Consider the following 14,367-nt stretch of genomic DNA (forward strand, 5'->3'; position numbering starts at 1 on the left):
GGGAACTGGAAAAGGACCGTGTGCCTAGACCCTGGGCACACTGGCTCCGCATGGGGATCCTGCCCTCTCAGTACAGGGGCCGCACCCAGGGCCGGCCGTGGGCAAGGCACCGTGGGCTCTGCTCCTAGAGATCTCTTCTCTCCCAGCAATGCAGGACAGGCAGCCCGGGTCCCAGGACCCCCAGAGGCCCAGGGTGGGAGCCCCCTGCCCAGGCCCACATGCCAGGCCCGGCACGTCCCTGGCACCCCTGCCTGGGCTGGTCTGACTCACACCTGCCTCCTCCTTGCTCATCCTTCCAAGTGGATCTCCCTCTGGAGCCTCTGGTGGTGGCATGTGGGGGGAGCTGCGGCCTGGGGTCCTCCGAGTGTCTAAGGCTGAGGCTGGAAAGCTCAGCCCCGGCTGGGTGAGCATCTCAGCCCCCACGGCCAGAGCCTTTCCGCGCCTCAGTTTCCCGGCTGCCACAGGGCTGGTGCAGACCTCCAGGGAGCAAGGCAAGCAGGCCCGGCCACAAAGGCGCTGCGGCAGCGAGCTCCTCCCCCTCCTCGCTCGCGTCACGGCGTCCAGCCCATGCCACTGACACCCTCGTGACCAGCCAGCCAGTCCGGCAAGTGCTTCGAGCCCCCTCCCCGGGCTCTGACCCCCTGCAGGCCCTCAACGGGCCCTTTCTCTGCCTCTGCGCCCCCTGCCGATGTGCAGGGAGGAGCCGGGCTCAGTGCGGGTCACTGGGGTTTGCAAATGGTCACGTGGCAAAACGTGTCTATGGCTGCACGTGTCCGTACGCGAGTACACGTGTGCGTACATGCGTGTGCAGGCACATGTGGGACGAGGAAAGAGAGGAGAGGAATGCGCTCTTGGGAGGACGAAGTCCAGGCCTCTGCTCTCCCTGGCGCCCACCCCGGCCTCGAGGTTAGGGTCTCTGGCTCCAGGAGCAGAGGGCGTTAGCCCTGGCCCAGAGCCTCTTTCTGACCAAGAGAAGCCTGGAGCTCCCAAAGTCGGATTTTTTCAGAGAGAAAATACAGAACTAGCCACCGACCCCGCCAGAGACGCGGCCCCATCAGCCGTGACCTCGCCGCGCCCGGTCGCCCAGGTCCAGCATGGCGCAGGGGTGCAGGCGGCACTGGGGCGCTGACAGGGAGCCTAGCTTCCCTGGGCAGAGCCAGGGTGGGGGGTGGGGCGGACTCACCGACTGGCCGCTGGGGTCCCGGATGTAGCCGTAGGCGAGGGTCTTGTCAACGGCAAACCCAAAGTCAGCCCTCCGGACGTGGCCTACCACCTGGCCGTTTCTCCAGATGGCCTCCAGGCCAAACATGGGCACTTTTCTGGAAGAAGCAAGAGAGAGCTGGGGCCCCGGAGCCCCCAGGGGGGGAGACCCGCGCCCTGGGCCCTGGAGCCATCCCAGTGCCTGGCCCCCAGGTCGCCAGGCACAGCGTCCAAGCGGATGCCCGAACGAGAACAGACCACTGCCGGGCCCTGACTTCTGCGTCTGCAGGGACAGACCCCAGGTATTTGGGAAAGGCCCGCCGTTTAACTTGCTCTTCCTTGACTTCTGAATAATTGAAAGCCTTATGCCCCCGAGGCTTGTTTTACCGTGGTTCTTTCTCCACAGAACGCTGCATTATCTATCAAAAGGACTTTTCTTTAGTATGAATGCAGACTAGAGCATTTCTGAAAATTCAGAAGAGAAAACGCAGAGATTAGACTACAATCACAGATGCTCCAGCGCCCGGAGGTGCCTGGCATATTTAGTGCAAATCTCTGCAGACTCGTGCCTCTGGGTGCTGGGTCGGTGTTTGTGGACAGCCTGACGGGTGCCCGGGGCCGGCCGCCCCCCAGGAGAGGGTGGCGCAGCAGTGTGGATCCTGCCCTGGGCAAAGGCACGGGGACGAGGCGTGGGGGCCTCTGGCTCTGGGCCCCGAGTGAATGAGGGAAGAGGGTGGGACAGACGGCGGTTCCGCGACAAATCCCTGCCCTTTCGTCCCACCCGGTCCTGTGGGGCACATGCTGTTTGCACGTGAGTTAACAGGCCGGGGTAGGGGGCATCCTGGCCGTGTCCTTCCTCAGGACCGGAACCGCCCCGGCTGCCTTGGTGGCCCTGCAGAGAACACCCGAGCGGGGCCGGAGGGCTGTGGCGGGTGCATCGGAGGCTCCCGGAGCCAGACAGACGTCAGGCTGCAGGTGCTTCCCGGAGGGCCAGGTGGCAGAGGGGTTCCGCAGGGCTCTGCTCCGTCTGCACCCCCAAACCGGAGCCTGGGCTGCTCCCCAGCAGGTGGACAAGCGGCGTGCGGGGGGGCCGGTCTGACCGGAGCCCGGGGAGAAGCAGCAGGGCGATGACAAGCCACAGCTCGGCTCCCCCTCTGCCCCCCCTCGTGTCTCCTGACACTTCTGTCGACGGCTCCAGAAATCCGGGAGAATGGCCGCGTTCGTGGGAGCCTGTCAGCCGCAAATCAGCAAAGTCGAGCCGCCGTCCTGGAGACCGTTGCTACCCAGGTTCCCGCGAAGACACCAGCCCGGGACTGTCATTTCAGAGTCACCCGCCCAGGTGGAATCCTGGGACAGCACGGGCCAGATCCCGAGGACATAACTGAGCCACCTGCTCAGAGCTCCCCTGCTCCGGGGGCAAGTGGAGGGGTCGGGTCCCCGGAACGGGCTCTCCTTCCTGCGGCTGGGTTACCCTGTCCCTTGGCACCTCAGGTCTCCAGGCCACGGCCTGGCCTTCCCTCCACCATCTGTCGTGGGGGGGATTTAACCGGAACATGGTGAGAAGTCACCACACGGTGACCGGGAAGCTGGGCCCTCAGCCCGGGTCCACCCACGGGAGGTGGCCTGGCGGCACCTTTGTCTTTCAAAAGCTGTGTGTGAGCAGGGTGTGTCCCAGCCCCCCCGGGTCCCCTCGGGCCCTGCTGACCCCGTCCTACTGGACGGACAGACGGACAGACGCAGGACCACGGGCCACTCACTCGTCCACCGTGAAGCACACCAGACGTCGGCGGAGGCCCTCGGCCCGCTGCTTCTCCAGGGCCTCCCGTCCCAGGAAGGGGACCGCTGACTTGAGCTTACAGGTGAAGGCCAAGCCCGCCTCCAGGGGGCTGTCGTCGGGGCGCAGGTCTGCGTGCCAGTGCCGGTAGCCTGCGGGGAGGATACCCTGGGGTCGGTGCCCAGCAGACGTGGGGGGTGGACTCTTCCTGAACCTGCAGAAGGTCCCCTGGGCGAGGCCCCGGGAGCAGATGCCCCTTCCAGCCTCTGCCCTGCCGGTGAGCTGTCAGGCAGGGACCCGAGCAGCCCTGCCCTCACATCCTTCCAACCTCCCGGGGAAACCCAGGCACCCAGTCCAAAGCCAGCTCCGGCCCCGGCCCCCCCAAGGCTGGGCAAGCACCCCTCCCCCTCGCCCTCCAAGTGCTGCTGTCAGGGACCCCAGCCCCGGCCCCAGGCCTGCGTGGAAGCCACGGTCTGTGGGCAGTGCGGGGGTTGGTGGGGGAAGGCTGGGGAGGCCGACAGAAAGGGGCAGGCGGGAAGGGGAGTGGGGCAGAGAAGCAGCACAGGGGCCGACACCCCCCGCCCCGCCCCCCCCCCACCTGCAGCGTGGCTCCGGGCAGCCCGGGGGCGCCCTGTGGGCCCCACACACACCTTTCTCGATGCTCAGGGAGTCGATGGCCCGGTACCCGGCGTTGACGAGGCCGTGCTTGGTGCCTGCGGCCATCACAGCCCGGTACACGGCCACACAGGCTGGCTTGGGCACATGAAGCTCCCAGCCCAGCTCCCCCACGAAGGAGAGCCTCATGGCCCGCACCTGGGGGCACAGGGCACGACTCAGACCCAGGCTAGGGTCAGGCGACCCAGGTCGAGCACCTACTGTCACCATTCTCACTAGCTGGCCCTGGCCCTGGCCGCCCAGCACACAGACTGCTCTGGAAATCTCTAGGGGGAAAGAGGGGTGTCAGCACTGGGAGCAGGAGAAAGCGGACACACGGTTCCCAGGCCTCACTCTTTTAAGTCACTGTGCACGTGTCCCGGGGCAGCCGTACCAAATGGCCACAGACCGGGGACTTAGAGGAGAAGTGTGTTCTCTCCCAGTTCTGGAGGCTTGAGGCCCCAAATCAAGGTGGCAGCACTCTGTGCTCCCCCCAGAAGCTCTGGGGGAGGGTCCTTCCTGCCTCCTCCAGCCACAGGTGCTTCCTGGGCTTGTGGTCACATCCCTCCAGTCTCTGTGTCACACGGCTTCTCCTCTGTGTCTTGTCTACTTTGGTCTGTTATCGGGACACTTGTCACTGGAGCCAAGATCCACCCTGGTCCTGGACGATCCTGTCTTAAGATTCTTACCTGAGTCACAACGTCAAAGACACTACGTCTAACTGAGGCCACACCCGGGTTCTGGGCGGGGGGCTAGGACGCAGGCACCTATTTTGGAGGCCACCGTTCAGTCACCACAGCGACCTTTGGCAAGTCTCCTGGCCTCCCTCTGGCCTCAACTTTGCCATCTGTAAATGGGATCAGGAGCACGGCTCTGTCTGTTTTAAGAAGCTCTGAGGTCTGGGGCGCCTGGGGGCTCCGTTGGTTAAGCATCCGACTCCAGCTCGGGTCACGACCTCACGGTCTGTGAGTTCGAGCCCCGCGTCGGGCTCTGTGCTGACCGCTCGGAACCCGGAGCCCGCTTCGGATTCTGTGTCCCCCTCTTTTCTGTGTCCCTCCCCAGCTTGCACTCTGTCTCTCTCTGTCTCTCTCTCTCTTTCAAAAATAAACACCAATCAATCAATCACTTAAAAATAAAAAAGAAGCTCTGGGGTCTGTCTGTGAGGGGGAGTTGCGGGGAGGTCGGTGGCCCAGCTCAGGGGTCACCGTGGCTGCACCCGACGGGTTCTGACACATCGAGAGGGGAAGCAGACAGGTGCTGAGTCGGCACTGTGATTGCTCCCTGGCCTGGTCGGCCTTGGCCAGATGCTGGGCTCTGAAGACACGCACAGCCTCTGCCCCCACCCCCGTCCCTGCCCCGGCCTGGAGGCTTAGAAGGCCAGAGCCAGAAGCACAAGCCAGTTCTCGGGCAACCACGCTCAGGGTGGGCAAGTGTTGGGCAGGAAGGTGCCTGCCTGGGAGGGCCCGGCCCGGCTGGCAGGTGACAGGGCTTCCCGCTGCAGACAGGCCTTCCCGGAGAGCAGGGGCCAGGGCACCGAGCTGGAGCAGGTGCGCAGGGGAGGACAGAGAGAGAGGGGCATACAGTGGGGTCGAAAGGACCTTTGTGAGGACCACTTCAGTGACAGCTGGGCCCCAGGGGCCAGCAAGGGACTGTGCGTCCCCAACGGCCCGGAGAGGACAGTGCTGTTGACACAGTGTTCCCTGGGCTACGTTCTGCACACACATTCCGTCACTGGAGCGCTTCTCCCACATGGTGGCAGAGACCCATGTAAATAACACCCAGGGGATGATGCAAAAACAGAGGCCCAGAGGCGCCATGCGTCTCTGATGGGGCAGCTGGCCTCTGGGTACCAGGCTGGCAGCTGTGTGGGGGCCACAGCCAGCAGCGGGCAGCGCCCTGCCCGCCGGCCTGTGACCTGTCCTGTATGGTTGGTTTGCTTACTGGTCATTTACAACCCAGCCACAGTGCCTGCTTCCTGGCCTTCGGGCAAATCCTCGAGTCCACGGTGTCCCCGGGGGTAAGGCCTGAGCCCGCAGCTCCAGGACCGTCCTTGTCACAAGAGGGACATGGAAAGTACAGCAAAGTGCAGAGCTCACGGGGAGGAAGGAGCCCACCCCATCGCTGCTGCGAGCCTGTGCGGCTCCAACTGGATTACTGTCTACACAGGAGGGGGCAGAGGCCACTCTCCCGAGCACAGACCCAGCTCCTTACAAACCTGACACTTTAATCACATTGCTGCCGAGGGGTTGGATTCTGAAAGCTCTGGAAACAGTGAACATTTGCTCTGAGTTGCCATTTGCCCAGGCCTCTCAAAAAACTCACAATCGACACAGAAAACGTACTGTTGACATTTCCCTGCTTCCCTAGTGCAAGCCGTGGGCCCCTGACAAAGATTGCCTGTCAACGGGGTTCTAATTTTAGACAGCCCACGGAGGAGCTTGGGGCTCAAAGCCAATCTCATTTTGAAATAGGAAAAATCATTTTTAAAGCTCCCCCATTAATGGCCCAGGTTCGTGTCAGACACACACGGTCCCAGTTAAGTGAGAGGGTCAGGCCCTGGGGCTCTGTGATTTCATCGGTGGAAAGCCTCTTTCCAGCCTCTTCCACGGCTCCCAGGAACCCCACCCCCACCCCCCGCCCCACTCCCCGGGGCCAGGGGCCGGCTGCCTGGCTCTCTACTGCACCCTTGTGCACAGGTTCAGCACACAGTAGGTGCTAAATAAATACTTCCCAAACGATGGAGTAAAACAGGGGCAGATGGGCCTCTGCTTCTGGCAAATTGAGGGAGTTTGGGGAAGCCCAGGTGCATTTCTAAGTTCACAGAATTGCTGGTTTTCAAGACATCTTGCATTTGTTTCCACTGAAGCAGTGGATTTGGGGGAGGGGGTGCTCATTTCTTCTGAGCAGGGACACACAATAAAGAGGAAAAGCTAAAAATGAGGATATCTGGATCATGGGCTCTGGTCAGCCTCTCCTCCCTGCCTCAGTGCCCCCATCTGATAGATGGGAGAGGACAGTGATGGTGCCTGGGACACAGTCACCTGCCAGCAAAGACTGGGTTGGACTGCCTTCAAAAGCAAGCCCCAAACCGAGGCCAACCCCCTTGCAAAACAGAGCCCCACTCTCTTACAGGAGCCACAGGCCCTGGATGAAGTCACAAAATCATGGAAGGTCATCAGGAAGGACCTTAAATCAGGACGCTTCTCTCACCCTAAAGGCCCCCCAAGATACTGTTGGAATTAATAAACACAGGCTCAAAATCAACACACAAAAATCAATGGGGTTTTTATACCTTAGCAATGAACAATCCAAAAAGGAAATTTTTAAAAAACCCCATTTATAATAGTATCAAAAAGAACAACATACTTAAAAAGAAACCTAACTATGGAGGTAAAAGACATCTACACTGAAGTCTACCAAACTTTGCCGAAAGAAACGAAAAAAGGTATGAATAAATGGGAAGACATCCCATGTTCATGGATTGGAACACAGTATCATTTTGATATCAATACTACCCAACGCGGTGTGCAGATTCACTGTATCCCTATCAGAATCCCAGGGACACTTTTTGCAGAAATAGAAAAATCCATCCTAGCATTCATACGGAATCTCAAGGGACCTCAAACAGCCAAAGCAATCTTGAAAATGAGTAAGGCTGCAAAACTTGCAGTTCCCGATTCCAAAACTAACTACAAAGCTCCCGTAACCGAAAAGCGTGTGGTACTGGCATAAAATCAGACAAACAAACCGATGGAATAGAAAAGTGGGCCCAGAAATAAACCTTCACGTGTGTGGCCAAACGATCTCCAGCAAGGCTGCCGAGACCACTCAATGGGGGAAGGGACAGTCTCTTCAACAAACGTGTTGGGAAAACTGGACCTTCACATGCGGAAGAATGAAGCCGCATTTGCACCATATACGAACATTAACTCAAAATGGATTAAAGACCTCACTGTACGTCTTAGAACTGTAAAACTCCCAGGAGAAACAGGGGAAAGTTTCATGACATTGGACTTGGCAATGATTTCTTGCATATGACACCAAAGGCACAGGTAACAAAAAGCAAAATTAGTCAAATGGGGCTACGTCAAACATGAAAATTTCTGTGTATCAAAGGAAACAGCCAACAGTGAAAAGACAACCTACAGAGAGGGAGGAAATATTTACAAATCATTTATGTAATAAGGGGTTAATAACAAGCATACATAAAGAACCCCTACAACTCAACACCAACAAAATAACCCGACTGAGAAACGAGGAAAGGATAAACAGAACTGGGGTCTATCCATACAATGGAATATTATCATCCAATAAAAGGAAGATTTTGACACCTGCTACAACACGGATGAACCTTGAGGCCATCGTGCTAAGTGAGATAAGCCAGACACAAAAAGGCAAGTCCTATATGATTCCACTTCCATGGAATTAAACTAGTCACACTCATAGAGACGGAGGGTAGCTGGTGGTTACCAGGAGCTGGGGACAGGGCAAATGGGGGTTGTTGTTTAATTGATACGGAGTTTCAGTTTTGCCAGATGAAAAAGCCCTGGAAATCTGTCGCACAACAATGTGAATCCAGTGACTACTACTCAACTACATGCTTAAAAAAGGTTGAAATGGTAAGAACAGAACCAACACCCTTTTCTCCATGGATGGGCACCTAAAGCCCAGGGGGACTGGGGGACTGCTTTCTTAATGTTTTGGGTGCCAGGAGCAAGGGAAGGGCAGCAGACGCTCGTGCTGACACCGGTCCATGACGGGCCAGCCACCCACAGAAGCGGCAGGCACCATGGTGGCTGAGAGCGTGAGCTCGGGTTTAACTCTGAGTCCCCAGGGGCGCCTGGACGGCTCAGTCTGTCGAATGTCCGACTCTTGATTTCCGCTCAGGTCGTGATCTCACAGTTCGTGGGATTGAGCCCTGCGTTGGGCAAAGCATGGAGGTGGGCTTAAGATTCTTTCCCTCGTCCTCTCTCTCTCTCTCTCTCTCCCCCCCCTGCTCCTCCCCCTTCAAAAAAATTAACTTTTAAAAATAAAAATAAAAAAAATAAATAAGTGAATAAAAAGTCCCCTGGTGACTGATGTCCCTCTGAGTCTCTTCTGCAAGTCCAGGATGATAACAGTATGTCCTTCATTGGGGCACCTGGGAGGAGGGCTCAGTGGGTCAAGGGTTCAACTTTGGCTCAGGCACCATCTCTCGGTTCGTGGGTTCGAGCCCCGCGACGGGCCCTGTGCTGACAACTCAGAGCCTGGAACCTGCTTTGGATTCTGTGGCTCCCCCTCTCCCTCTCTCTCTCTCAAAAATAAATAAACATTAAAAAATTAAAAAAAATAAAAACCCGTATGTCCTTCATAGGCTCACGGGAGCACTCAATAGAATCATCCCCATAAAGCCCCAGGCAGTGTGCTCACCACGGGGGAAGTAGTGTTACCGGCCCAAATAAGGAAGCGGGGACTCAGGGGGAGTTTGGTCGCTTGCCCCAGGCCCGCTGATGTCCCGGGAAATGTTTGATAATCGTCTCCCGGGGTGGGGTAGGGGGGTGTTCTGTAGCACTGAGCACTTTCCGTGGTGTAAATGCTCCTCCCGCTGCTGGTGATTTCACTGTGGCTCACTAGTCTTCCTACAGATTTCACCGCGGCTCTCCCGCTGGCACCAGCCCTCCCAGTACTCGGGGGGAGGCCTCGCAACTGGGAAGCGGGCAGCACGGGGGGGGGGGGGGCCCGCCAGGGTTTCCAAGTGGAGAGCCCGTGCGCGTGCCGTGAGATCCACACTCCCTGCCCTGACAGACTCACGTGAAGATTACTGGGTGCTTGGGTTCTAGCAAGACGTGATCCGGGAGCTTGCCTCCATGCTGTGCCTCAGGGCGCTCCTGCCGGCTTTCCGTGGGCGGGACGGGAGTCCGGGGAGGTGCTGGGCCGCCGCGGCTCAGATCAAAGGCCACGCAGGGGCCCCCGGGGCAGGGGAGGCCACGTGGCTCCCGTGGGATGCCCTGGGCACGTGCGTCACCAGAACAAGCCCGGAGTGTGCCTTTCCGGGTAAATATCGCAGGAGGGCTCCGGCAGCTGTGCCCACGGACTCAGACCAGCATGTCCAACCTTTTCAGATCACATTAGCTCATGGCCGTCTTACAAGTTTCCAGGCATCTGGTTGTGTAACGGCACCCCCAACACCCCGTGCACATCCTCCCAACTCAGCCATCTCTTACATAAATGAGGATTCCCAGGGACCCTGGAGGCAGGGGGTGGGCAGAGATCAGAGCATGGGCGGCCCTCTGCAGGGGCCTGGCGTCCTGAACCCCCAGGAAAAGGGGAGACAATGTTGGCGATAGGTTCAAGGATCTTCATTTTTCAACCTCCCTGGAGGCTCCCAAGACATCCTCGGTTCTAATAATGATCTATCTGCAGGGGGGATGTGCAATTTCCCCCAGCGGTCTGGTCCAGAAGGCTGGGTGTGCAGCGGGGGTGGTGGCTCTGGGGAAGGTGATTATGGTAACGAAGATAGTGGTGATGGCAGGAGTTGGGGGGCATGGTGAAGGGGGTGGGGGTGGGGGGGTGGGAGAGGATGTTTGCAAACCAATTTCCAAGAATAAGAATAAATAAAAGGTATGATGCTCAAGTCACACGTCAAAAACTTGACCTTCTGGGCGCCTGGGTGGCTCAGTTAAGCGTCCGACTCTTCATTTCGGCTCAGGTCATGATCTCACGGTTCGTGAGTTCGAGCCCCACATCGGGCTCTGCACTGACAGTGTGGAGCCTGCTTGGGATTCTCTCTCTCCCTCTCTCTCTGCCCCCCCCCCCGCCATGTGCACGCTCTCTCTCAAAATCAATCAGTCAACAACAACAACAAAGTCAACAACAAGTCAACAACAAGTTGACCCTTTCTGAGGATCTGAAAAGCTCCACAGAAGCTGTCCGACCCTCGGGGTCCTTCTTCCAGGCCCCCGGAAGGCCGGATGCGCCACAGACCCTACCCCCTGCGCTCCTTAGCGGAAAGCACACCTCGCCAGCCAGCCGCCCCTGGAACCGCAGATTTCAAGCCACCCTGGATAGTCCCTGAGCTGTCTACACCACAGAGCACAGTAGAGCGAGAACACCACTCATTGCCTGTAGAGAAAGGACAGAGCCCTACCCCAGGGGAGCTTCCAGAACCTCTGAAGCTCCTGCCCCGGACGCCATCCAGACGCGTCTTCACCTCATGCTTTCACGGCAAGAAGCCACCCGGTCCCCCAGGGGGTGCCTTGAACAGTGGCTGTGGCCACACGGCGGCTTTCTCCACCACACCCACGGGACCCGCCCCCCGCCCCCCTGGCTTCCCAGAGCCACGGACGAATCTGGGCATGTTGTGCGAGGCGACTTCTTAGGCAGCCGCTAAAAGCCCACTGTCAAATGAATACAGGCTCTGAGAAGCTACGGGCGGCTCTGTATGAAGGCCCGAGCCCCCGACTGTCCGCGAAACGCGTGCAGGTGGGAGAACATTCCATCCCGAGCTAATCGAATCCCAACGCTGCCACGGCGAGCCCTTCACACCGTCGGGAGGAGAAATCCAATTTCCTTTTGACCTGAAATTAATTTTCAGGAGACAATCACTTTATCACCGTGCCTCGTGACGGGCCTCGTGACGAGTTTCCAGAGGGGGCCCCCCGTCCTCGGCCGAGGCGCCAGGAACACCACGTCTCCCCCGGTAACCACGCTGGGAGAGTGCTTCCCACTGGGACCCTCGCTGGCCTCGAGGCCAACATGTGAAGGCAAGGACATCTGGTCAGTTTCCTGCCAAGGAGACGCTTCCCTCCTCCCTGCCCTTCCTCTAGGAATGCGAGGCTCGGGGAAGCTGGGGGCCCGAGATCTTGGGGACTTGTTGCAAAACCAGGACGCGGCTCAGCCGGGGTCGTCGACCCGTCTGTCGGCCGTGAGTGTGGGTCACGGCGGGCGGTGGCAGGGTCCCGCTCGCCGCCCTGGGCCCCGGCTGCGGTCGGGGCTCCGGCCCCCAACATTCCGCACATTGTGACCAGGAGGCCTTGCCGGCTACACATTCCTCTTCTGCATCTGGTTGGCTGGAACCCAATTACCTCCCGTACAACTTGGCCCGGCCCACGCTCTGGCCCAGCACCTCTTCAGGCGGAGGGATGTGGCGTCGGTACGTGCTGAAGCCGGGGCGAGATATTATTTGGGAGAATATGAAATCCCCCTGGATTCAGACAGAGTTCAGGCTGTCTGGACAGACTCGCAGGGCAGCCCAGAAAGGATTTTAGACACCGTCCAGGCTTCGTGCTACAGGTGGGGAAACCGGGGCCAGGAGAGGTGGTCCCAGAAGGCCGGGGCAAGACTAGAGGCTCCCAGCTCTGTTGAGCACTGGGGTGACTTTGTTCCCGAACCCTCGGGTTCTGTGCTGACCCAGCTCCCGCCCCTCCCTCCCCACTCCCCCCCCCCCCCCGCCTGTGAGGCCACCACGGGGCCGAGGGCAGCTCAGGTCCCACAGCCTGAGGCCCGGCCAGCGGCTGACTTCCCCACTCCCCTTCCTGGACAGTGAATGGGGAGGCCATTGCACCCTAGGCTTGGACCATCCTGGAACAGGGGGCCTGGGCCATTCTGAGGTCAGCAAACCCCGTCACATCACCACTAAGGAACCTCAGCCTTTGCTCCGTGTGGCCCACGCCTCCATCGCCCCGGGGAGGGGATACCCGGAGGTGGGATTTCGGCGCGTCTGGGGCCCCAGCTGGGCACCAACCTACCCCACCCTCGTCGCACCCGTCGAATGTTCTTGCCCCGTTTCTGTCATGTCTAGGAGCGGGCCCACCAGGCCCCCTGGGGGACTCCCAGCCCCTAGGGCAGGATGGGGTCCTCCCGGTAGGCCACAGGGCAGGCTGCAGTGACCTCACCTCCAGGCTGTTTGACGTGACCTCCAGAGCAGCAGGGAGGAGGAGGGACCAGAAGAGGGCTGTGTGACACAGCCAGGCGCCAGACAGACTCTGGGCTCTGCACTCACCCAACTGCCCAGCCCCCTAAAGGCCCCGCATCATCCAAGGACACACACACACACACACACACACACACACACACACACACGAGTGACCCCGCAGGACATTAAATCCGTGTGTTTGGAGATTGGCCGCTCTTCCTAAGGAGTGAGGCAGCGTCCCCCCCCGCCCTGGGCGCTGGCTGTCACGTCCCCTGTAGGAGCCGCTATGCGCTTCTAGCCAGGCAGTGGAGAGAAAGAAGCCTGTGCTGGTCACCCCCAGGGTGTGTGCTCCTTTCGTCCTGCCAAGGGGGTCAGGGGGCCGTGGGATGAGGGACCCCTGTCCCGGGCCGGGCCCCTCCCCAGCTGAGAGGCCCGAGTCCCCTTGTCTTCCCTCGCTTGCCCTGCCACAACTCCATTCTCCCTCCTGGGAACCTGTTCCTGGGACCTTCCTCACTGCCATGTCAGCTGCCCGGGGAGTGACCAGGCCCCGTCTCCAATGCAGGCGGGGCTGTGCTGCCGAGTCCTTTCTGTCCCCACCCCCACCCCAGCTAGGCTGTGAGCCAGGCTGTGGAGGAGGGAGGGGCGCATCCCAGGGCCTCCGGGTGTCCCGGCACCAGTGAGGGGGTTGCTCCCAGCCAACAAGCCCGGAATTAATTCTAGAGCCAGGTGGGGGCGCAGGGGCTGGGTGGTAGAGGGCAGAGGTGCGGGGAGGAAGGTCAGCATCGGGACTAGATCCTGCGGTTTGGTCAGCACTCAGAGGAGAACCCGAACTGGCCAGTGTGAGCTGAGGATGCCAGCCTCTCGCAGGCGGGACCCGGCTTGGCAAGCTCTGAACTTTTGCGCCCCTCCCACCAGAGGCCTGGGACAGCGCGGGGCACAGCGAGGAGACAGAAGCTACCAAAGGACCCCACCATGGAATGACCCAGCGGGCCCGGACTGTGTACCTGGGACACCTCTGGGTCTGGGTCTGGTTCCGGTTCTGAGGGACCCGCCGTAGGTCAACGATCAGAGTCCTAAAAGGGCCACCGTCAAGGGGAGCTCATCCCCAGGCTATTCCCAAGCACGACGCTGCTCAAGGAGCCGAGAGACGACCACAGGGGTTTTCAAAGTGGCTCCTGGAGAATGTTTAAAGGGACCGGAACACTGTCACCACCGTCATCAGAGAAGAAACCTGCGCACACACGCTGTCTTCTGTTTTAAACCTTACAGACGCAGGTCGGGGGAAGCAGATGCGATGTCAACCTGTTGACCTCGGCTCTGCCGGGGGCAGAGTCACAGGGACCTCCGTGTCCTTGCTCTCGGTTTACGAATGTCCCCAGTATTTACAGTGAGACGCGGTGCCCACCATCCCCTCAGCCGGACTCCGGCAGGCGGGCTCTGGGCTGGCACCTTGTGCGAGGCCCCTGCTCACGCACCAGCCACCCCCGGGCCAAGGGCGGAGGGAAGACACTCAGACAGGTCCAAGGTCACACTCAAAGGGGTCACGCTAGAAGGGAGCTCTGCCTCCAGGCCCCTCTCCTTCTTAACCACCACACCGAACGTTCATTCATAAAGTCATAAAACACTTTTGACAAAACCAGGAGGTCAGTTCCAGAGGAGACAGTGAGAAGCCGCCCCATCGGTGTCCTGTGCCTGGACCCGGGCATCCCATGACACCCTCACCTTGTGTCTGGCCTCTGTTACCCTAGGGAGGGGGGGTCATCCCGGAGTCTGGCCCCGCTTCCCCTCGGCCCGAGACCTGACCCAGCCCGGCTCCCCGGCCCTGCTGGCCAAAGTGCAGCCAGAC

The 14,367-nt window shown here is 59.7% G+C and overlaps 1 protein-coding gene across 1 annotated transcript in view; it reads right to left on the minus strand.

Annotated features, from left to right (window-relative positions):
- Window positions 1–14,367, minus strand: part of SARDH (sarcosine dehydrogenase) — a 60,778-nt gene that overhangs the window by 1,743 nt on the left and 44,668 nt on the right. The window contains exons 19-21 of the mRNA XM_047093882.1: window positions 3,625–3,787; window positions 2,958–3,126; window positions 1,184–1,319 (exon numbers count right to left, since the gene is read on the minus strand). Of these exons, the coding sequence (XP_046949838.1) occupies window positions 1,184–1,319; window positions 2,958–3,126; window positions 3,625–3,787 (468 nt within the window). The remainder of the gene's footprint in view (window positions 1–1,183; window positions 1,320–2,957; window positions 3,127–3,624; window positions 3,788–14,367) is intronic.

This window comes from Lynx rufus, unplaced genomic scaffold (genome assembly GCF_022079265.1).
Source record: "Lynx rufus isolate CCGP_SWC_20201006 ecotype Redwood Valley unplaced genomic scaffold, mLynRuf1.p SCAF_36, whole genome shotgun sequence".
In the NCBI taxonomy this organism is placed as follows: Eukaryota; Metazoa; Chordata; class Mammalia; order Carnivora; family Felidae; genus Lynx; species Lynx rufus.